The sequence below is a fragment of the Danio rerio genome, chromosome 1 (genome assembly GCF_052040795.2).
Source record: "Danio rerio strain M-AB ecotype USA chromosome 1, GRCz13ab, whole genome shotgun sequence".
Lineage (NCBI taxonomy): Eukaryota > Metazoa > Chordata > Actinopteri > Cypriniformes > Danionidae > Danio > Danio rerio.
The window spans coordinates 20658061-20683424 of NC_141021.1; the positions used below are offsets into that span (position 1 = coordinate 20658061).

The following is a 25364-nucleotide window of genomic DNA, read 5'->3' on the forward strand; positions in this document are numbered from 1 at the left end:
TATATAACTAATATGTACTTACTATATACTTGTTTTTCAATTGTAATTATGCTTGATTAATTATCTGCATGTTATTACATCTGTAATTAATTTATGTAATTACATCTTTAATTACACTGTTGACCACCATATCTTTCCCTAATCGTCCCGTACCCACCCCCCCCCCCCACCCCCCCCAAAAAAAAACTAACCATAACTAAAAATAATCATCAATAAATTTTTCACAGCATTTATTTGAATCTTTGTTAATGCTAATTAACAAAAATAAAGCTATTGTTAGTTCATGTTAGCTCAGGACAACAAAAAAACATTAGATATAACTTTTGATTATAATGATGTATTGATGAATGTTAAAAAATAAAAACATAACAGAGATTAAACTATATACGCTAGAAGTATGTTTTGTTCTAATGCTGTATGCCCTTCTTTTGTATTTACAATAACAAAAATAAAAATAAAAAGGCATGCCGGCAGATTGTAAACCTATTAAGCTCTTTATTATTCTTATAAAGATGCAAACTAATCACAGAAAAAGAATTCTGTAAATTTTATGTAACATTTAATATACATCAGGCCATTTTCAGTTTTCATGCTTTCGGTTGTAAATTACATGATTTTTCCCCACCGAACTCCATTTTGTTTTGTACCTTTTTAAATATCAAACAGTTAAAAATAAAAAGAAAGAAGTGCATACAACTTCGGGACAGTTAAAAATGCAAATAATGAAGAGGTATTAAGGTCTGAATTTTCATTTTAGAGTGAACTATCGAATTAAATAATGTAAGAAAGCTCATTGCAAAATGTTTATTTAAATGTTTAATGTAACATATTTATTTTATGCAATATTTGTATAGTTATATATACTATAGTGTTATAGTAAGTCATTTTATGGTTTTACACTGCATATGTTGTCTTACAAATGTTTCTCAAACTTATGAATGGAGAACATACAGAAAATGATGCTTTAACTTTACAGTATGTTTCAACATCAACATACAAACAACCTAATGTAATAAAAAAAAACAGTAATATTGTAAAAAGTTCAAACGAGTACACGGTATTACTATGCTATCATTTGCTATTAGCATGATGCTATGGAATGCAGTTAAGTAGGATCAGGTGAAATATGGCGGATTAGTGTCAAATGACATATGAAGTATTAGGAGAGTGAGTTAGATGGTCTGCAGGGAGGGAATCCCAGTGGAGGGGGAGGATTATGTGGATGTGAGGGTCTGAGGCCTAGATTATAGTAAGAAACACAGCATTGGTTTTGACAGGAACGGCACTTACCATCTCTTAACTCTACAGAGGGGTCCGGCAGTGAGAAATGAGGCAACAGGGAGAAATAAACAAACAAAATCTAAGGTAAGAAGGGGATGATCTAAGAAGAAGCAGACTACCCTGTGCATCTATTCATAAGAATTTGTTAGTCACAGGTTTTAATATCTACAGTAATTCTACAGCATTCAGATAAGTAGCTCAAAGCTGTACCTCTGACGTAAAGGTTAGCTGGTGTTGAGTAGCGTGTTCCTTCACTGTTGGTTGCGACACACTCGTATTTACCCTGATCAGTTTCTTCACTCTGATCAATCTGAAGTGCACCTGGATACACATGCACATATAAAGGCAAAACATTTACAACGCAAAGATAAACAGTCACCAGACCAGTCCTCTTGAAGGAATGTTCTGGATTCTGTACAAGTTGAACTGTATTTACAAACAGACAGATTAAAGGAGATCGTTTTATATTACATTATTATTATGTTAAGCATATTGAATTCAGATATGTAATAGTTCTAATGTCTAATTTCCAAAAAAATATCAGATACAAATTTGGTCTTTCCCATGATGGCTGTACATAATATTTCACTACTTATTTTGCATAAGCAATTAGATGAAAGTTCAAATTAAAGGTGCAATTAGATTTTAAGTTTGGTTAATTAGGCAAGTCATTTGGGTATTACATTATTTATACAGTATGTATATGTGTTTATCTCTACTATATAACTTAGTGCAGTGGTCACCAAACTTGTTCCTGGAGGGCCGGTGTCCTGGAGATTTTGGCTCCAACCCTAACCAAACACATCTGAACAAGCTAATCAAGGTCTTACTAGGTATGATTAAAAAACATTCAGGCAGGTGTGTTGAGGCAAGATGGAGCTAAACCCTGCAGGGACACCGGCCCTACAGGACCAGGATTGGTGACCCCTGGCTTAGTTCCTCACACAAATCAGTTTTCCTAAATAAAAATCAAACTGAATTAAAATATATACAATAATCTATATAGACAAAATTAATCCTGGCAACTACATCACAAAATCTAAATATTTCTAAATAACATTTTAAGAGTTCACACTATGATATGCTTGACACTAATATCAGGTTTGGCATGCTGTCCCAGGAGAGAGCCCTGAGCTCGGAGATAATTGAGCCCAGGGCACCCGCCTGGTCATTAAGTGTATAAGGGTGTCCGAGATCAGATAGGCCTCGAGAGCTCCACCTGGTAAAGAGAGGAAAAGGAGGAGATGGGGTGGAAGGGGGGATTCTTCCGAAACAAAAATAAGGAAGTAGGGCGAATTGGTCAATTTATTGTAAGCTTGAATCAATCTGATTGAATTATAGCTGATTACGGATGAGAGACAAGCTGCGATCAATCATTTCACATGCTCCTCTCGAAACTACTCTGTAAAACTTCATTTGGTATATATTTATTTTGCTTCGCTTGCTCATTTCAATTAAATTATGGTTGCAGGTTTGCACATATAATTATTGTTGCATTACTGTACATATAATATTTGTTTGTTTTTACAAGGTAAAGTAAATATTATTTTCTGTTACTGTATGCCACAGATGCTGTTCTTAAAGCTTAAATTGTATAGTTTAAAAGCTGCTGTAAAATTTACAGTATTACTAGCAATTTTAGTTGCCAGTAATACTTGAAAAATTTACAATTGCACTGTAAATTAACAATTACAATTTTACTGTAAAAGTACGGCACAGTCATAATTGTTAACTTACAGTGTTTAAATTTTGCCAGTAATACTGTGAAAATTGCCATTAATAATCTAAAAACTTCTAGTAATACTGTAAAATTTACAATGCTCATGTAAGTTTTACAGTATTACAGACAACCAAAATTGCCAGTAATAAATTAAATTTTTAAGCATTTTTTACAGTGTATTCAACCTAGAATATTTTAAAAACTGTTAATCAAACATGCCAACACAAGACGAAAATGTTTGTAAATACCAGCAGAAAAAAAAAAAGACAATTGCCAAGATAATTAACCCACATATAAATCATCAGAGCATTGAAAAAACAACTCCGAAGCCTTTAAAGAATAAAATAAACAAAATGTTTCCTTACAATCTTACAAGGAAAAAACAAAACAAAAAACAAACAAGCAACTGTCTTTGCCAAAAACAGGGAAAAAAGAAAGTAAAAGCAGTCAGCCGCTTCAACATTATTAAAATATTAATAGTTAGATATAGAGACAGACAGACAGACTCCAAAAAGAGACAAACGGTGCTGCACTGCAAGTAGAGCAGACTCTAAAACGCTTCATTAAAAAGACAACATGAAAAAAGACAGATTTTTCATCCAAGTAGAAATGTCTAGCTGAAAAATGAAAATGATGTTTAATTAGAAGGAGAAAGAAGTGAAAAGATCCACAGAGGGATCAGAAGAGTGTCAGAAAAAAATGCATAAAAAATGATTTAATTGGAGTAAAGTAAGAGCTTTTCAGGAAAATGAGAACGAGGAAAAAGTTGCTGACATCACAACTGAGTCAGGATTGCTCTATATTTCAAAAGATAAGACTATTTAGTGAATCGCTTCTCTTTTTGCATACTAAAGCCAAAAAACAACAACATACTCTATAATTTATGTCTGATATCAGCTTCTCTATTAAAAATCATTCACACAGCACGCAGTATATCATAGTTTTCTTTTTTCAGTTAAAAAAATGATGCAGCAATTCAAGACTGGGAGAGGACCAAATATGAAAGTTTAAAGACCCCATAAAAATTAAATACGATTTTTGTGCCTTTTAGTCCGTGACAGCTAGCTTTGAAGCTGTCTAAATGCACTTTTTATGTGATATACTTATTTAAAATTTAAAGCCTTCAGGGGACAAGTGATGAAAAACTATGACTCATCTGTCCAATAATATGATCTCTACTGTGAGAATACCCCTTCTCTTATTTATGTAGGTTTACACAACACATTAACACATTTTAAGGCTTGATCAAGACCCCATGGCGCATATATACACAAATTTGAGAAACAGTATGTAGACTGAATGGTAGATAATGGCATTTGTGTAACTCTTCTTTAGGCTGCAATTGGTCTATTTTTATATACATTGAAATATATTGTTGACATTCAAAGGTAATGTTACATTTATTTTAACTGTTTTATTGGTTTGTTTGATTTATATGGTTCTATCTTGTCAGGTTGGTTAATCATTAGGTTTTGTTTCATAATGACAATATCAAACCTCAAAATTTTATTTATTGACACAAATTTTCCTCAAACTGTGGTTTGGGTATTGACATCACATGATTATATTTTATATACATTAGATTAGTTATTACTAAATCTAAATCTGGAGCTAACCCAACAAAATAACTTATAATAATAGTCCAACATTAGTACACCCAAATGTATATGTTAAGGAAAAATATTAAATATTTTTTTAAAAGAGTAAAGTTCAAGAAAAACAAAAAATGTATACAATTTTGTTGAAAATTTGTAGTTTGCCATCTTTCCCCAATATTTTGCATACATTTAATGTATTATCTTTCTATTATGTTCAATGGAAATATACATTTTCAAAATGAGGCACACTCATTTATGTTGAGGACTGTATATAAATATATATTAAATTTACTTCACTTCCTTGAATGAAAATCTTGTGGTGTTAACCAGCCTAACTGACAATATAGAACAATATAAATCAAACAAACCAATAAAACTACAGTTAAAATAGATGTAAACATTACGACCACATTTGAATGTAAAACACATACTTGATTGTATATAAAAATAGAACAATTGCAGACTAAAGAAGAGTTATGTCAGGTTTCAATGCAAAAGGCCATTATCTAAACTTAAATCCACATATCGTTGCTCAAATATTTAGATATTACATTTCAAAAAATGACCTATTAATAAAATGACTTATTAAGGTAACATAATTAGCCCCCTTAAACCATTTATTTTGATAGTCAACAGAACAAACCACTGTTATACAATAACTTGCTTAAATACCCTTACTTGTCTCATTAACCTAGTTAAGCTTTTAAATGTCACTTTAAGCTGAATACTAGTATCTAGTCAACGTTATGTACTTTCATCATCTCAAACATAAAATTAAATCAGCAAAATTTTTAATAAAAAATATTTTCTTTTGAAACGTGTTGAAAAAATCTTTTGATAAACAAAAATCAGGGAAAAATATAAGGGGGCTAATAATTTGTGAGGGGTAATAATTCTGACGTCAACTGTGTATATATAGCAGTAAAACTTTCACTTTGTTGCTCACAATGATTTTACATGGCTCCAGAAGACTTGTATTACACTTTACTTGTTGTGAAGTGGTTAAGTTTATGGTAGGATATTGGTCAAATGTTTAAAAATATCAATGGAAGATAAACAGTTTATAGTTTGACACATGCATGTTAGAATTAAATACATCTGACACATAGGGAAAACTATTTAAAGCAATGGAACACTCTGCACGTCAAAAAAATGATGCCAAAGGGGAACCCAAGGTGGCCCAACCAAGCATAAAAATGTGACACGCTGGGAGTGAGAATGTGTTTGTTTTAGGAATGAGTCTTTAAAATTTCCTGCAAGCTTCCCGCTTCAATAATGCATTAGCACAAGAAAGAAAACGCCACCGGTCTATTTTTGAATTTTGCAAACGTTTACCAGCAGCATATTACTCTGGCTATATTTCTTCCTTAGGTAAAAGTAGTGGTAAAATACTAATGTGTGGTTACAAATTCAGGACATCATCTGTCAACTGAAAAAAAAAGCTCATATTGAACAAGCACTCAAGTAAATCCTCTTTCATTTTTTTATCAGCTCACAAAATGAATGTCTATTTGATTTTAATTCACCATAAAGATAAGACATCCTGATAGAATCTGTGTAAAGGGGAGGTTGCTTTATCATGGTGACAGAACCCAAACATTAATCACGATAAAAACAGTCTCTGAAAATGACACGGTTAGTCAAACAATCAGAGAGATAGAGGAAGAGAGAAAGATTTAAAAAGAGAGAGAAAGGAGAAGAGGAAGAAAGAGAGAGAGAGAGAAAGAGAGAGAGAGAGAGTGATAAGGTGAGGATAGATGTGGTGGGTAGCTTTAGTCTCTTACCTCGGATAGGCGTACCCCCTGGATGTGTGAGAATGAAAGCAGATGGGAGATTAAAGAGAAGACGAGTTAGTGCAGCGAGGGAGAATGAGAAAAAGACAAAGTGATAGAGAGAAAGAGAGAGAGAGTGAAAAAAAGATATACAGAGAAAGAAAACAGAAAGATAGAGGGAAAAATAGAAACAGCTAAAAAGAAAGAGTGCAAGAAAGAGAAAGAGGGGAGGAGGGAGACTCTTCATGTCTTAAGTGCAAAGTGTTGCCGTTTTCGAGATGACAACAGAGGTCGCCTTAACTGAAAAGAACTGACAATTTTCCATCATTTTGCAAGTTTATAAATATTTATGATTACAATGTTCATATTCTTTTTCAAATATGATTAGATGTTTTCCTTTCTATGACAGAAGAATTATTGGAATCTTACTAAGAAACTAGATTTTGTAAATGTGTATGTTTTAACGTCAAAATAACACTCTTAAAAAATGGAGGTGAATGAAAGAACTAAAATCCGTTTTCACAGAAATGTCATAGAAGGTGTTTTTGTTGCTGCCCAACGAACCATTTGGGTAAAAAGTATGACAAATACATATTTTTCATAGTGTGAAGAACACTTGTAGTATCTAAAACAGAGATGCTTGGCCAAAGTTGGCCCATGGTAACCTTTGATTTGGCCCGGCATCCCATCTGAGAAGAAAGGGGTAATGATACACTGTAAAACCCAGCAGTCAACTTTATCAAATGAAATGAGTATAGTTAACTCAGAATTGACTGAAAGTTAATTCTATCTATGTAAAAAGAGTTTTGAACTCAGTGTTGAAGGTAACGAGTTAATTAAATACCTCATCACTTCAACTTAAATGGAGTAAGTTCACAGTACTCATAGAGATTAGTTTTTTTTTAACTCAAACGGTTTGTTGCAATCGGTTTCCTTAAATGGTTTGGGTTGACAACTTGAGTTTTACAGTACTCAGTACTGAGTTCTCATAATTTATTGGGTTTTACTGTGCTCAAATTGCTTTGTTTATTCAAATGGAGTAAGTTCAGAGTACTGATTTGGATTAGCTTTTGAACTTCAATGGTTTGTTGCAATCGGTTTCCTCAAATGGTTTGAGTTACTTTAACCTTTTGGGGTTTTACAGTGTAGAGATTGTTTAGAGATTTCCATTTCAAATATAAAACAACATTTTATTCATTTGTTTAATTATTAAGCTACAAAAAGCTAGCTAAAATTCAATGTTTGAATTTAAATGCTGTAATTTAGTTCAAATTGTACATACTGTTGCCTGAAGGATAGAGGAGGTTAAACACAGGGCAAGGCAAACACAGATTCTGCTTGACCAGTGTGTTCAGCATTGAACTCCACTGTCTTATAAATGTGCTTGATTATGTTCTTATTGCAATTAGATTTAAAGTTTTCTATTTATTTTTAAATATTATTAAATGAATTAGGAAATTACCCATTGCAACTTCAATGTAAAATAGCTTGGTATGTTTATCTTTGGCCCACGGCTCTCTATGATATTTGGTTTTTGTCCCTTCATACAAGAAAGTTTGGGCACCCCTGATCTAAAAGAACCTAGTACCTTTTGTGGTTAGATATTAAAGGTCTTTCTTCATAAAACAATCCATTAAAATAAATAATAATTTTTATTAACAGTGAAACCCAATATATTGTTGATTAACTATTAAAAGTGTTTCTTTTATTGCTTTATCTCCCCCAATGAGTATTTCATAGATCATCTCAAGCGCGATCATCCCAAATCTGTCAATCAAACTTGACCAATTACTGTATAAGAGTTTGGGGGTTGGCTTTAGTAGCAGCCAGACTGAGCTTAACTAGCATTAGTCTGCTGCTTTATGTTGGTTCTGGATGGTCCATTGCTGTAAAGAACCAGCAAACAAGCAACTAACCATACCTTACTGGCATATGCTGCTTTTTTTCAGCAGGGGGGTGATTAGGCATTGTGGAGTCACAACTGATTCATAACATGAGAAAAGAAATCGAGGTTCAGACTTGCAAATATATGTGGAGTCAGACAAAGGGGTAAAACAAGTATAACACACTTGCAGTCGTTTTATCGGAAGAAGAAATTTTAAGGAATATTTAGGCTAAAATGGGGTATATGCACACAGCCAGCCCCAGCGCTTCAGATGAGGTGTCTTTCCAATATAAAATTGCCACGTTTAAGATCTGATTTCTTTAAAAATCAGTGATCGACATTGCCTGATAAATATACGATATGAAGTGGGTCTCAGACTGAACAAGAAGCACTGCATTAAATTCCAATCCCCCCGCTGTCTTTAAAATATGACAGTTTATGTTACCTCAGTATTTTCATTGGAGTTTCTGCGCTTGTCTGCTGGCGCTAGCAGTTACACGATCTTCTTTTATGCTTAAACAAGTAAATGAATGCTAAATTCCATTTAATTGATTGTATTTTGCTGACATTACAACATCGATGCTGTAAAAGGAACCTTATGTAAATGAAAATAGTCACATTAAGCTTTCACCGAAAGTTTATCAGTGGCTGAAAAACACAAGCTGTGCATATAGCCCATTTAAATGCTGAACTTGGAGTTTCTTCCTAAATGCTAAGCTGTTAGCATGCTAGTGTAACAATAGCTTCTGAAACGTTCATGATGATCTGCTATGCGAGATCGTGTGAGGGTTTCATGAGAAGAATTCATCTTAAAAAGTTTTGAAAGCGGCAGGTTGATGTATAAAGCCGCTAACATGCTAGCTAACAAAATGTAAACATTAGCTGTTTATGATATGATGTGCAGAAGCATCTGGCATTTAATTACAACTATTTGTAAATTGTGATTTCATAACCTGATTTCCTCATTACTTAGGATTTATAAACTTAGATTTTTTAAGTATTTGAAATGGAAACAAAAAGCTAAGGATCTGCTAATAAAAGCCTCTTTCCACAGAAATTCCAGCTATATCAATATCGCAATAAAAGATACCATTATTCCACCAAATTATAAACATGACAGAAAATTTTGTCAGTAATAATAGCACAACCTCATGATGACACCTCCGTTTTCAAAGAAAGCCAATCCTAAAATCCATATGAAAGTGAATTGAAACGAACACAGAGACTTAAGACAGGTAGACTCAAGCCCAGAGAGAGGAAAGCCAAAAAAGGCCACGGTTTTTGGGTGAGAAGCCACTGTAACATTCAGCATTTGGACATTCAAACCTATCTAGGCAACAAAGTGAGAGAAAGAAAGAGAGAAACAGAGAGAGATCTGGAAGAGTGAGAGGGGGTTGTGATGCAGGAAATCCAATGCCGAGGGCAGTGAGCGTTTGGAGAAGTGAAAGAGTGAGCCAGTGAAGGAGGGAGCCAGAAAACGTAAGTGAAAGTGGAAGCTCGATAACACATGTTAGAGGGGCAGCGCTCGGGTAAGGAGGACTAACTACTACAGTAGATACAGTATATGTGACTGCTGTGTGTGTTAGCAGATTATACTAATATGGCTATGTGCGTGGAGAGAGGGTGACTATATTGTTAGGGGGAGTTCATTATATAGATATATCATGCGCTTTACCGGTAACGACATGTTTATGTGTTGTGCGTAAACATTTGTGAGTGTGTGTTGTGCCTCAGAATAACACACTTACCAAAGGACTCTGTAGATTAAAACACAGAAAGAGAGACAGCACATTTATCACTTAAGGTTCTCACACAGCAGAAACAGTGTTCTTGAGACTGTGTGTGTGTGTGTGTGTGTGTGTTTGAATGTGTGTGTGTATGTATGCATGTGTGTGTCTGTGTGTGTTTATGTCTATGTATGTGTATGTATGTGTGTATGTGTGTGTGTGTGTGTGTGTGTGTGTGTGTGTGTGTGTGTGTGTGTGAGATAGGATACTAGGCTACAGGATTTCTTTAAAGGTGCACTCAGAGAGGTTTTGTGTGTACAGTAAGTCTGCTGGATGAAAGTTGTTGGTCACGGATTGTTACATTGGTCGGCCAGTTTTTTTCTCTTTTATGATGTGTCTTTTTAATTTATATTGTATTTTCTGTTTTTGATTGGTTTTGAAGTACTTTTACAATTATGCTTTTAAAATATGTCATTAATATATATGGAAATAATTTAATTGAATTTTAATATTAATGTTAAATATAAATATTTACATTAAATCTGTTAATATTAATATTTTCATTAATTCATTCATTTTCCTTCATCTTAATCCCTTATTTATCAGGGGTCGCCACAGTGGAATGAACTGCCAACTATTCTGGCATATGATTTACACAGCAGACGCCCTTCCAGCCACAACCCAGTACTGGTAAACACCCATACACACTCACATTCAGGAACATTCATACACTATGTCCAATTTTGTTTACCAAATTCACTTACACCAACGAGGGGAGAACATGCAAACTCCACACAGAAATGCCAACTGGCCCAGCTGGGACTCAAACCAGCGACCTTCTTGCTGTGAGGTGACAGTGCTAACCACTGAGCTACCTTGCTGTCCCTATTAATTTGTTGTTTTATTTTTATTCATTTATTCATTTTCTTTTCGGTTTAGCCCCTTTATTAATCAGGGGTCGCTACTGCGGAATTAACCGCCAACTTATCCAGCATATGTTTTACGCAGCGGATGCCCTTCCAGCTGCAACCCATCACTGGGAAACACCCATAAACTTTCATTCACACACATACACTACAGACAATTTAGATTACCCAATTCACCTAAAGTGCATGTCTTTTGGACTTGTGGGGGAAACCGGAGCACCCAGAGGAAACCCATGCAAACACGGGAAGTACATGCAAACTCAACACAGAAATGCCAACCGACCCAGACAAGGCCTTCTTGTTGCGAGGCAATTGTGCTACCCACTGCGCCACCGTAAAGCCTATTATGTAAAATTAGTCCAAGTTAAATAATTGTTTTCTTTCTAATAGAAAAACTGCTTAGGTTTCATATGTGATATTATTGATGAAAAAAAAAAAACTAGAACTAGAACTTATATGTTAAGCTGCTTTGACACAATCTACATTGTAAAAGCGCTACAGAAATAAAAATGAATTGAACTGAATTAAATAAAAAAGGATTGTTGCATTGGTCTGGCAGTGTTGCTTTCTTTTCAGTTTTTTATATGTCTTTAAATTTATATTGTATTTTCTGTTTTTGATTTGAAGTACTTTTAGAAATATGATTGGTGAAGATTACAGAATATATATTATATTGAAGAATTTAAATGTTGCTTACCATTAAAGTACATTCATGCAATAAAAAAATGTGGTAAAACACACATTTTAAGGAAGTTTATATGTACTGTATATGTATACAGTAAAGGTATAATAATTATCTAGGTAAAAATGCACTAAAAATATAAATAAAAACTGACATTATTATGTACTGGGCGACTCAGTGGCGCAGTAGGTAGTGCTGTCGCATCACAGCAAGAAGGTGGCTGGGTCGCTGGTTTGAACCTCGGCTCAGTTGGCATTTCTGTGTGAAGTTTGCATGTTCTCCCTCCCTTCGTGTGGATTTGCTCCGGTTTCCCCCACGATCCAAAGGCATGCGGTACAGGTGAATTAGGAAGGCTAAATTGTGTGAGTGTGTGTGTGTGTGTGTGTATGTTCCGCTGCGTTAAAAATGTGCTGGATAAGTTGGCGGTTCATTCCTCTGTGGCGACCCCGAATTAATAAAGAGACTATGCTGACAAGAAAATGAATGAATGAATATTATGTATTTTATTACTAATCATTCCCAGCAGACACACAACATTATAAGATGTTAATATAAAGTTAAATTTACGTCGCCAGTGTCTAAGGGCAATTTTATTTTGGCGTCCAATAATGACGTTAAATGACACTGATATTTAGTCTATTTAAGGTTGTGTTGGAACCAACGTCGAGCCAACATCTTAAACCAACGTCATATTGACGTCAAATACTGACATTTATTTGTCAGGTATGGCAACCAAAATCCAACGTCTGATAGACGTCATATTGGTAATGTCCACACAACAACAAGCTGTAATATCATTAGACGCTGATATTTGGTTGTCTGATGTTGGACATTGTTGACACATTGATAACCCGATTTTCATTTCCAATGCAACATCCCACGACGTTGGGGTAGTACGTCAATCTGACATCAAGTTGACGTCCTGTGCCTGCTGGATTGTTTTCTATTTCTTAGAAAAAAACTGCTTAATTTCATATGTGATTTGATTAATGAATAAAAACATTTAAAAGAACACCCTATATACAGTAAATATTTATTTAATATTTCTCTAATATTTCTTTTTTTTTGCTGTTGTTATACTTTATAATCAATATTTACTTCAATACTTCATATACTTCATTAACCATCTAATGATTTTTTCATAATGAACATAATGTGTTTTTCCTAGACTAAAATGAAAATAATACATATTTTTGGCACAATATGAAAAAATTGAATCAGCATAATGATCACAATAGCCAGAATTTTAATATTGGTCCATCCCTAATGGTTCATGTGGCTGAATTACACATTTCATGGTTATTAGTAGAGTCTGCAAAACTCAGATCATGTGACCATAATGAGGGACCATCCTGATAAAGCTACAGAAAAATGACTTTTAATCTCATATAAGTAAGACACATCCTTTTAGAAATATATGTAAATTATGTCCATTAAATGTGTGCTAGACATTTCTTAAGTGCACCTTTAAACAAATGAGGAGAATAAGAGCCGAGAGAGCGTGACTCCTTCAGCACACACACCTGAGCGCAGCTGTTTGATGCGGCCGTGAGTGTGTGTGTCAATGGGCAGGAAATCTTTAAACCAGGTGATTTCGGGGTCAGGCGTCCCGCTGGCTGCACACAGCATGGTAGCGGTGCGAGACCGCTCCACCACCTTCAGCTGAGGGCCCATGTCTATAGATGGAAAGCCCGCAGGGAGCTGGTCCTCTGAAATAAACAAACAAACAAACAATACAGTCACACCTTCAGTGAACAGCTTGAATCTTTACGAGGGTGATATTCTTTGTCCATAAGTTATGCAAAATAGCACAGTTTTTATTCCATTTTATTATTTTTTTGTTGTTGTTTTACAGCCTTTACTATTATCTGTATAGACTGCAACTACAAAATAAATTGTGTTTCACAGTACAAAACATTTTAGGACTGTCTTTTTTATTATTATTTTAGATTTTACTTAATTTAATAGTGAAGTATACATTGCATCTTGTGCTGTTTGTTTTTGGTGCATTAATCTTATAAACAGAATAGCTCAAAAAGTTATGATCTGCACTCATTGAGAAATTGCATTATATATTTTTTACTTCATTTTTTATTTATTTTTATTGATCGGAAATACAGAAACAAATGTTTCGGCTCAACGCCTTCTTCAGAGTGCTGATGCCTATTTTACTTAAATCTTTTCATTGTACTCAAATTTCTTTTATATTTTTTGTCTATTATTTTTAATAATTAATTAACAAATTTTAAACCACCTTTCATATTATTTATATCATTGAATGTTTTTATGAAGTAAAAAAGTAAGAAATTAACTTTTTAATTAGGCTTTTTTTATTATTTAGCTATTATTTAATTTTTATATTTAATTCAAATTTGAACAAAAGTTTAAGTAATGTTGGTTGCAGCATTTGTCATTTGTATTATTGTTTGTCGTTTAAAAAATTAGGCTATATTTAATTAGTAATTTTAGGCCCCATTTACACTAATACGTTTTAGTTTTAAAGCAGCGTTTTAGAATGAAAACAATCCAAGTCCACACTAGCGTTTTACCCAGCATTTCTGAACAACTCTGCGTCTACATTACACCTCTGAAAACGCACATCACGTGACCACACACACACACACACACACACACACACACACACACTGGCCTGCACTGCAGCGTGCTTTGAGCACATCTACGCATGAGAGCTGTGCACATCAGACTGTTCATCAAGGATTTACCACTGGATCTAATCTCACTATATTTGTTAAACCTGATATTTAATTAATCTTGTTATCTATATCTAACAACATATTCCCTGACTGGTCTTTTGAATCTATTACTTCTTCTCAGGTAACGTGTTTTGGCTGAGCGCAAAGATAAGTTAGGATAATATATTAATGAATGTAACAGCGGACACTGCTTCTGCATGTTGACTGAATGCTTGCCTTTTTTTCCTATATTGTATAAACTTATTGTACAATATACTTTTATGGTAACACTTTAAATTAAGGTTCATTAGTTAATGCATTTACTAACATGAAGTAATCATGAACAACACTTGTTTAGCATTTATTAATCATAATTGAACATTTACTAATGCATTATTAACATTCAAGTCCATTCTTGTTAACATTAGTTAATGCACCATGAGTTAACATGAACTAACAATGAACAACTGTGTTTTCATTAACTAACGTTTAATAACATGAATAAATACAGTAGTAAATGTACTGTTCATTGTTTGTTCATGTTAGTAAATGCATTGCTTAACATTAACTAATGAACCTTATTGTAAAGTGTGACCACTTTTAAAATGGCCATTATTGATTATAATCAATAAAAGAGAAGGTATGTTTCATATTTTCAATAAAATGAAAAGAGGTAGTAAAGTTATAGACTCTGTTTTGCTATAAATATGCATACAATGAATATGACGATCATATAAATATGTAGCTACACGACACCTCAACATTTGTGCTTTGAGTTAAGTTGCTAATATCAAAATGAAAATAGCAGTTCCTCATATCATGCTTTCATTTTACTGCTAAGAATTGAAACAACGTAGCCAGGGTGACGTGAATGAGGTTATAAAGTACACTGTTCCCTTTGAAGATATACTCAGCGTGTCCTCAGGATTTGTTTTTCATATCAAATTTGCGAAATCTGAATTTACAAGGAGAGGATGCAAGACTGAACAGTGTGTAGGCTACTTAATATTAAGGAAAAACCCCCAATAAGATGCAGCCACGCCTCCATTTTCAGATGTCTCCGTTTTACCCCATCCACACAGGTCAGCAGCATTTTAAAATGCTCTGATTTCGGTGCTTAAAAATCTCCGGCATAGTGTGGACGGATGGCGTAACCGTAGCAAAACTTATGCGCTTTAAAACAAAAATGTATTAGTGTAAACCGGCTTTAAATTGAAATTAAAATGAATTCTTATTTTTAAAACGATAAAAAAGCATGTTAATTTTATGATTTCAGTCTTTATCAATAATAACCCTAAAACACTTTAGTTTTAAATGAAACAATACATATTATCCAGTACATGCTTTTTTTGTAATGGGTCCTTTTAAATGATATTATACAGCAAGCAATTATTATAATTTAAAAAGAAGGGTAGGACATCACTATTTTGGGATTCTTTCTATTAAAAACTTTTTACAAGCAAGGTTCAAGCTTATACAAAAAGCTAGGTGTTTAATTTTGCACCTACAGTTGAAGTCAAAAGCATTAGCCCTCCTGTGATTTCTTTTTCAAATATTTCCCAAATGATGTTTAACAGAGCAAGGAATTTTTTCCTAAAATATTTTTTTTCTTCTGGAGAAAGTCTTATTTGTTTTATTTCAGCTAGAATAAAAGCCGTTTTAATTTTTTTTTTTAAACAAATTTAAGGTCAATATTATTAGCCTCCATAAGCTATTTTTTTCCGATAGTCTACAGAACAGACCATCATTATACAGTTAATTACCTAAACATGCCAAATTAAACTAGTTAAGTCTTTAAATTGCACTTTGATGAATACTAGTATCTTAAAAATATCTAGTAATATATTATTTACTGTCATCATGGCAGCAAGGTTAAAATAAATCAGTTATGGAAATGACTTCTTAAAACTATTATGTTTAGAAATGTGTTGAAATAAATCTTCTTTTTGTTAAACAGATATTGGGGGAAAAAATACAGGAGGGCAAATAATTCTGACTTCAACTGTATCTATGTATGCTGACCCTTAAATTAATCATTTCTCAACAACATGAAAACAGTTATATTCAAATACCCTGCAGGCACAGGACAACCACATGACGTCAAATTGATGTTGTATCCTAACGTACCTCAACGTCGTAGGGACGTTGGAATTTATTTGGAAATGAAAATTGGGTTGAAGTTAGAACCCAACGTCAGGCCAACGTCAATGTCCAACCTAAAATCAACCTAAAATGAACCAAATATCAACGTCTAATAATGTTATACTTTAACGTTATCACTATAGTATCTATTAGACGTTGGATTTTGGTTACTTTCCAACACAACCTAAAATCAACCAAATATCAACGTAATTCGACATCATTATTATATCAACATAATTCGACATCATCATTCGACATCCTTAGATGCTGGCTAGACATTGAATTTTGGTGACCTGACGTTATGACCTAGATCTAACCTAATATTAATGTCTTATGATGTTGTGTGCCTGCTAGTTTGCTTTTTAACAGGTCTTCAATGTTAGTAAAAAATAACAGTCATTTTCACTAACATCAAGAATCAGGCAATTTTCACTGAAAACACTAGAGCAAGCTGAACACCAGCCATGTTTTAAAGCAGTTTGCATTGAGAAGTGATGGTACCGCGGAGAACGCTAAGACGCGTAGAGGCGGTGATCTCCCCAATTTCATTAGAAGCAACACATTCATAAATAGCCTCATCACGGGGGGTTCGAAGCGGCTGCACTCGCAACGCAGACCCTGAGCCATCCTCAAACTCTATCACCTACAAACAAACACACACAGAGGAAAAAAAATGTGTCAGCGACTCCCTGAATAGCTGTTGTCTTTATAGGACAGAAATGTGTGAAGTTACAAGACGTGTACTAGGGGAATCTCACTTTAGCAGTGTTACAACTATGTGAACGTGTAAGCAAGCTGTCTGTAAGGCTTTCGTGTGTTTGTGTTCGTACCTCAAATCTCTGGTTGGTGACTTTTTTGCCTTTTCTGCTCCATGTGATTTTGGGTTGTGGGTCTCCAGTGGCCTGACAGACGAAGGAGGCGACGCCGCCCTGAACTCCTATCTGATCAGTGGGAGTTCGAGTGAAGCGAGGAGCAGCTGCAGACAAAATAAACACATCAGTGGTTTGTATAAGGTGGCACATAATTAACTTGGACCGGGTCAGAATGAGAATTATGGCCCAGATTAGTGGACAGAGTAGCAAAATTCTACTTTAATATTTCAAACCTCCTGAATAAAATATATAGATGGAATCTATCAATGTTTAAATTGAAGGTTACTTGAAGGGTTTGAGTTTAATGACATTATATTCATGCATAATATATTTATTAAAGCTGGGCAAAGATCAATCGTGATTAATTGATTTGATGAAATTGAAGTTTGACAAACCCAACAGTCAACTTTATTAAATGAAATGAGTGTAGTTAACTTAAAATTGACTAAAAGTTAATTCTACTCACTTGAAAAGAGTTTTGATCTCAGTGTTGAATGTAATGAGGTAATTAAATACCTCATAACTTCAACTTAAACGGAGTAAGTTCACAGTATTCATAGTTTTTTTTAAAATTCAAATAGTTTGTAGCAATCATTTTCCTCAAACGGTTTGAGTTGCCTTAATTTATTGGGTTTTACAGTACTCAGTTGGTGTGAGTTCTCTTCATTTATTGGGTTTTACTGTGCCCAAATTGCTTCGTTTACTCAAATGGATTAAGTTAACAGTACTCATTTGGATTAGTTTTTGAACTTAAATCGTTTGTTGCAATCAGTGTCATTAAACGGTTGGAGTTACCTTAACTTTTTGGCTTTTACAGTGTAGAAAAAAAATTATACGAAATAATTTTACAAAATTATGTTAATGTATATATAATTTGTACTATATACTGTACATATTTATTTTATATCTAAATGCAAATTTTTTTTTTACATTTATAAATATATGCATGTATGTGTATTTATATTTATATATACATAACAAATATACAAAGTACATTTACACCTATATTTATATTATGTCAATATATTCTTTTATTTGGGATGCGATTAATGGAGATAAATTTTTGCCCAGCCCTAATATTTATATACATTCAAGTATATGCAAAACACATAATAATTTAGTAAGGTTATACCCTAAATATTTCCACTAAATAAAATATATGTATTAGCATTAAAGTTCCTAAACCAGTATTTTATTTAATTTTATTTATTTAAAAGTTTTAATTTAATTTAATTTAATTTAATTTAATTTAATTTAATTTAATTTAATTTAATTTAATTTAATTTAATTTTATTTTATTTTATTGAGGCTGATAATTATTTCATGTTCTACCAAATATTACAATTGCACATTATTGGATCTATGTTAATAAGTTAACAAATAATACATAAATTCAGTCAACTCATGATTTTATTTTTCATGTTCTACCACATATTCAAAAATTTGTAGTGTTTAAAAAAATACACAAAAATAAAATTTTAAATAAGCAAACTCAGTCATTTAAGTTGATATCGTTTAAATAACATGACATAAAAAGACACAATTAATTAAAAAACAAAACCCTCTTACTTCAAGACCCTTGAATTTTATTTCCGTCCACCATTGTTAGCTGACTATGGTCGCAAGTTCTGTCGTTACAAACAACGTTCGTTTATTTTTTATTTCCCGAATCTGCTGTGCCAACGAACATTCGCAAACTGCATTGCAAACTTGTGCACTTGCAACTACACGTGTAGGCCCTATTTGTATCGTTTACATATATTTCAATTAATATGAAGAGCAAGTGCTTGTTTTTAACAAAACTAATATTGTATTTGTTTTTAAAACGCATGTGCGTGTAAACCAATATAATTTGCACAAAAAAATGATGGGGTTTTCCCCTAAGAAGTAGTTACTCCACCATGTTTAGAGCGTCATTATGTACATTTTACGTTTTTAAGTAACGTGCTTAAAATGATGGATCTGCGACAGAGAAACTACGGTTTTGGGAAACACTCCTCACCACATCATTCTTTTCCCAAACGATGCATCGTATTATGATAGTTAAGCCGTGAGTAATGCTGTTGTTTGGGAAACGCACCCCTGACAACTCATGCGTGAATGTTCCTTTAAAAGTTCCAATGGCCGCAAACCTTATTTCACCCTTTTTCACAATCAGACTGTGACTTTATATGCATTAAAAGTGAATTAACTCTTGTAGATGAGGAAAGTGCAGATAAGCTGTGTGATTGACGTAGTCTGGTTGCTAATCCACATGGCCTAAGGATGATGTCACATTAATCTGCTCTATAACCCACTGACCAGCAGCTCTAAACTAACGGCATGTGTAACTAACAGATCAGGTTCAGCTCAGGTTCAAGCGGAACAATGAAGTGAGAGCGTGGGTGAATGTTAGTGTCATCAACTCAGATGATGTGCAAATCTCTTCATCTTCACTTTACAAGCTTTAATCTGGACCGACGCAGATAACACTTACACAAGAAAGCCCGTACGTGCAGCTACTCTTCCATTCTTACAAAACAAAGACCATGTGATTTATTTTTTAGAATAATTATGAAAAATTTAAATCACTGTATTTATAATAATTAATATATAATACAGTGCTTAACGTAAACTAGTGCACCCCGTTTTGAAAATAAATACTTTTATCCATTTCTCTGTGAATAGGTATTTGAACAAAATAGATTTATTAAATAAATATATTAATTAAACTAATATTTTAGTCACCGAACATCTTTAGGAATAGAAAAATAATACATTTAAATTCATGTGAAATATTACAAACTACAAAACGTCAACATTGTATACATTTTTTTCTACATTTTCTCTTGAACTTTGCTCTTTAAAAAAAAAATTATTTAATATTTTTCCCTAACAAAAATTTGGGTACTAGTTTTGGATTGTTATTATAAGTTATTTTGTATTTTCTAATATATATGCACATATATATTGTGAAGCTTCCTATAGAAAATATGAATCTAAATGAGCGATTTGTGAGGGGTGTACTCATACATTATGTTGAGTACTGTTTATAATTAAATATAATTATCAATATATAGCTGCAAGCAGCAATTAACCGGGTCCAAGCAAATAAAGGCACTGAAACACTTAAGTATAAATGTATATTTGAAATCATTTGCATAATGTTACCAATTAAATGAGAGAAAAAATTTGCTTTTTTAAATTTACTTAAAAATACAGTTGTTTTTGTTTTAAGGTTAGGGTTATGATTAGTGTTATAACCCCCCTATGACCTTACGTCCATAAAAGTTTACGTGCTTGTTTATAATCATATGGTTTGTTTGTTTTTTGTAATATTTTTTATCATAGTTTTTACAGACATGGAAGAACAAAGACCCATTATGTAACAATAATCTGTGCAAGTTGTAAAGTAAGGGAAAATGGCGACATACAAGACATATATGATGACTTACAAAAAGACAATGCAATAAATGTAAAAGAAAAATAATTTTTTCAAAACTTAAACTTTATTAGTCCCTACATTGTGTTTATAGAAAAAAAAAAGAGTAGAATCATGCCGCATGTGCTCATCTAATTTTGTGAATTTATGAGTTTTTTTTATTACTGATATGGATTTGTATGTATACCTATTCATTCCATCATGTAAATGACCCTATAGCTTTTCAAATGCAAGAAAAAAATCAGCTTTTTAACAATTTTGTCTTTGGCAGTTTAAATATTTTTACTATTTTTTAGAGTGAAAAGACAACAATTATTTATTATCTTGAAAAACACAATGGTACCCACCGGTAGCCCGTTTTCACAAAATTTTGTTCTGAAGAGCGTACATTGATAGTTCACCCAAAAATGAACATTTATTCACTATTTACTCTCCCTCAAATGTTTCTTTCTTCTGATGAACACAAAAGAAGATATTTTGAACTACTGTATGTTTAAAACAATTGACTTCAATAGTAAGAAAAACAAATACTACGGAAGTCAGTTGTCACAGGTTTGCAACATTTTTCAAAATATCTTCTTTTGTGCTTAATAAATGAAAGAAACTCCAAAATCAACAAATAAAGGGTGAGTAAAGGATGACAGCATTTTCATTCTTGGGTGAACTATCCCTTTAAACCAATAGATGCTTAAAGTTAATTGTTCGATGACAGAAACTTTGAACATTTTTTTTTGTTTAAAAAATTTTAACTGTTAATATTCAGACTCCAGGGAATTCTGCATTAGTTTGGTTTTGATCAGGAGAAAAGGCTAAAACAAATGAGCAAAGTAAAGTATTCTAAAAATGCTAATTATCAGAATATTTTGCCCAAAAAAATGTTCAATCATGAATGATATGCATTTATTTAAGTGAAGTGCTCCGGTTTCCCCTAACAGTCCAAAGACATGCATTATAGGTGAATTGGGTAAGCTAAAATTGTCAGTATAGTGTATAAGTTTGAATGAGAGTGTATGGGTGTTTCCCTTGATAGGTTGCAGCTGGAAGGGCATCCCCTACATGTGCTGGATAAGTTGGTAGTTCATTCTGATTGATAAAGGGACTAAGCCAAAAAGAAAATGAATGAATGAACATTGGTGAACTTGTACACTGTAAAAATTCTTGCTGCCATAATTTTTTAGCTATCTCAACTTGCATCTATCAAACTAACTAAACAAATAACAAATTAAAACAAGTTAAAGTGACAAAAACATTTGCTGTCACTACTTTTTGCCATATCATTTTTACTGTGTAATAAATAATATACAATCTTTTATTTCTGCATTTAAAATTCTCAATTCTTATGTCAAGTAGTATTTTTAAGTACTCTTAAGACTACTTTTGTTTTACATGAATACAATACATCAGTTTAATAATGAATATGCAATCATTTGTTATGCATTTTAAATATTTTTTTCAACTGAAACATACTAGTTTTCTACTCTTCTTCTACCAGAGAGTAACAGAATGCATGCACGATTATCTTCTCAAATGTTTCTCAAGGTCATCGAATGAAAGGATAGCAATTCGGGTATTAAACGCTGACGTCATTTCTTTAGTCAGCGAAGGCCACGGTTTGTCTTGTAAACATTCATCTGGACATTTGGTGCAGCGAAAGAAACAAATGCTGGATAGTTTTATAATCCATCCAACTGGTTTAGCATTATGAAATTGCTTTGCATGTTCAGAAACCTGCTTATATTAATTACATACTACTCTGTAAGCTGCGTTAAAGTGCGCATTTATCCTTTGCGATGGTGAGGAAAGAACATTTCACTTGAAGAGCAAGCAATTATTAAGAGTTCCAGAGGATTCCGCCTTTTTTCTGTGTATTTGATGTCTGTGTACTCACATTGCATATGCGCCAGCTGGAGCGCGCTCAGTAGAATCAGTAGTACCGGCTGGTAGGCGCTTCTGTAGATCATGTGACCTCTGGCCATCCTCTCATTGGCTTGTCTGTGTTTGTGGATCACCAAGCTGTAAGTGCACTCATAACCTAAAGTGCAGATGTGAACAAGGCAAACATATCTGTCAGTCACATGTGTGTGTGGGGCAGCACATGACACAAATCAATGGCATTAATCAATTAGTGCTCTTCGTGTAAGACTTTCTCTGAAGATCAGGTAACAAATTACTGAGTGGTCAATCAATTCTTGAACATATCATTTAACATAGTGCCTTCACAGACAGAGAGAGAGACACGTCTTGTTTGCGTTACAGAAATAGTTCACCCCCAAAATGATGAAACCATTTCATCATTTACAAAACCTATTAGCAGCGCTGCAAAGTGAATGATATATCAACTTCAAAAATAAGCACCAAACTATTTTCTAAGTCTTCAAAAGCAATACCACAGAGAAAGAATGTTGTAAACTTCTAACAAGAGCTGTGCATTATATATATTTTATGCTGCATATTGATACTGATCCTGCTTTGTTGTACCTAAGTAACTCCTTAAAGTAAATAAATAAAAATATTACATACACTGATTGGATATAAGCATATCTGATGTACGCATGAAGGTTTTAAAACTGCAAAAAGTTTCTGTTATACCATTTATTAGGTAAATGTAAGTGTTTTTTAACATACTTTTCACAATTGTTTATTTAGTTTTTATAGGGCAACAATATCTCCAGCAGACCCGCCAAATCAAAAGCTACTGGTCAGCTCGGGATTCAGCAAACATTTAAGAAACAAATCATCACTTATAAACCAACATCCTATGCTGCTATGTGCATTCAGTGCAGCGGCTTACTTGCTTTATATACAAGAAAAGAAAGATATCCAAAGAGGCCTTTTCAAGTTGTGAAGAAATCTGCACTGTAAAAAATTGCTGTTAAAAAACGGTCAGATTCTACGGTAAAATAATGTTTTTTTACTAAAACAGTAATATTCTGTTAAAAACAATGCTTTCTGGGTAACATTTTTGTTTTCGAGAAAGTAACCAACTGCAGAAAACTGTGAGCTAACAGAGTTCAGATTCGATGTTTTGAAGTCTGTGTTTGAAATCACACTTTGTGTCCTTGTTCACTATTTCATACACTAGTTAACTAATATAGTTCACCTGACAGTTTTAATGAACACTAGTGAGTGAATTCAGACACCGATGAACACCTGCTGATAATAATTACAATTACTGAAGAAAATAAACAAGAAACACAAACAGTGACTTGAGTTACAACATTAAATAAAATCAAATAAAATAAAACAGCTTCAGTCTCAGCAGAGGATCATTAAACAACTCCACAAACAACAGCAGACACACTACTTACTGACTGATTTGACTTCCATACTATTCACATTGAGATCCAACAGAAATTAAGGTGTTTTTTGTGTCACCGTAATGGAGTGAGGGGCTGATTTAGTTGGGCTCTTCACCCTTGAACTGATTAATTCAGACTCTCCAATCACTATAATGAAGAGTTAACAAAATGCTTGTATTATAGCAGTCAAGTTGGAAAGTCAATAAATACAGAAATCTATTTGTCTGAAATTAGTTCTGATAAATGTTTTGGTATAAATCTGGAAGAAGGGCCTCATGCAATAGATTTTATGTTTAGTTACAGGTATTAATTAAATTAATGAGAAGTGAAAACAGAAAGATACCTCAGTAATTACTTAACAGTTAAGAAATAACATACAAAAACAGTTCAGTTATGACAAATACACACTCAGACCTCATGAATCTGACCTTGTATCTCAACAATGGTAACATCTCAAATGTTTCATGCTGCAATGCATGCTGGGAGTGGCACGGTACAAATATCCCAGCATGCATTGCGGTATAAAAAAATGTTGTATAATGGTCTAAGAGTTTTCTTTACTTGTGTTTGATTCTGCTTTTGTTTATGTTTAGACTTTCAGTTGCCTGTTTGTAAGTTAAACTGTTAATTTTGTTAGTCGTCACCATTATTGAGGTTCATCCGCTGATTATTGATGTCTCTTTGAGTGCGATATACACCATAGAGCAGTGTTATTGTCCAAGATATTCTTAAAAACTTCCAGAAATCGTTGCCATATATATATACATAATGTAAAACAATAGATTTAACATTGAATGGGAGCAGTAAATTTTATTATACTAAATGAGAACAGACTCTGCCATTTAATAGCAACTTGAACATCACCAGATCCTATTTTTTCAGATTTAGGTTTTTGGCTGGCTTGCCACAACAAAGGAGCTTTTTAAGCAAAGTTCTTAACAATTGCAGCAGCCAAGATATATAAATGTTAAAAATGACAGGGCTAAGAGCCCAACTAAAGCAAACTCTGTTCTCCATGATGGTGACTTAAAACTTTAACTTTTTCTCAAGAAGAACTTTAGTAAATGTTATACAAAAATACATGTATTAAGTAATAAGTGTAGCTGGTGATGATGTTTGTAGAGTTGTTTAATCATCCGCTGATCATTTAAATGATTTAATCATTTGTTGTTCTTCAGGTTATTTCATTATAAAGCTGTGACTAAAGTTTTGTATGTTCTGTTCTTGTTTTTTCCCTTCAGTATTTCTTCATTTGTTCATTGTTAATCCTCAATTATCATTTAATTAGTCAGTTAATTAATGAATTTACTTCAGCTTTGCTACATGTTTCTTGAACACTCAGTAGT

General features: G+C 33.2%; 2 protein-coding genes across 6 annotated transcripts in view; one reads left to right on the forward strand and one right to left on the reverse strand.

Annotated features, from left to right (window-relative positions):
• Nucleotides 1-25364, reverse strand: part of ptprdb (protein tyrosine phosphatase receptor type Db) — a 155137-nt gene that overhangs the window by 70295 nt on the left and 59478 nt on the right. For 2 of the 5 annotated variants that reach the window (XM_087234881.1, XM_087234880.1), the window contains 5 exons: nucleotides 22608-22751; nucleotides 17257-17402; nucleotides 16928-17069; nucleotides 13115-13300; nucleotides 1492-1602 (listed from right to left, as the gene is read on the reverse strand). In XM_087234881.1, coding sequence (XP_087091007.1) covers nucleotides 1492-1602; nucleotides 13115-13300; nucleotides 16928-17069; nucleotides 17257-17402; nucleotides 22608-22695 — 673 coding nt within the window. In that variant the 5' untranslated portion in view covers nucleotides 22696-22751. 5 annotated transcript variants of the gene reach the window in all.
• Nucleotides 1-25364, forward strand: part of LOC147846793 (uncharacterized) — a 133892-nt gene that overhangs the window by 15705 nt on the left and 92823 nt on the right. The window lies entirely within an intron of this gene.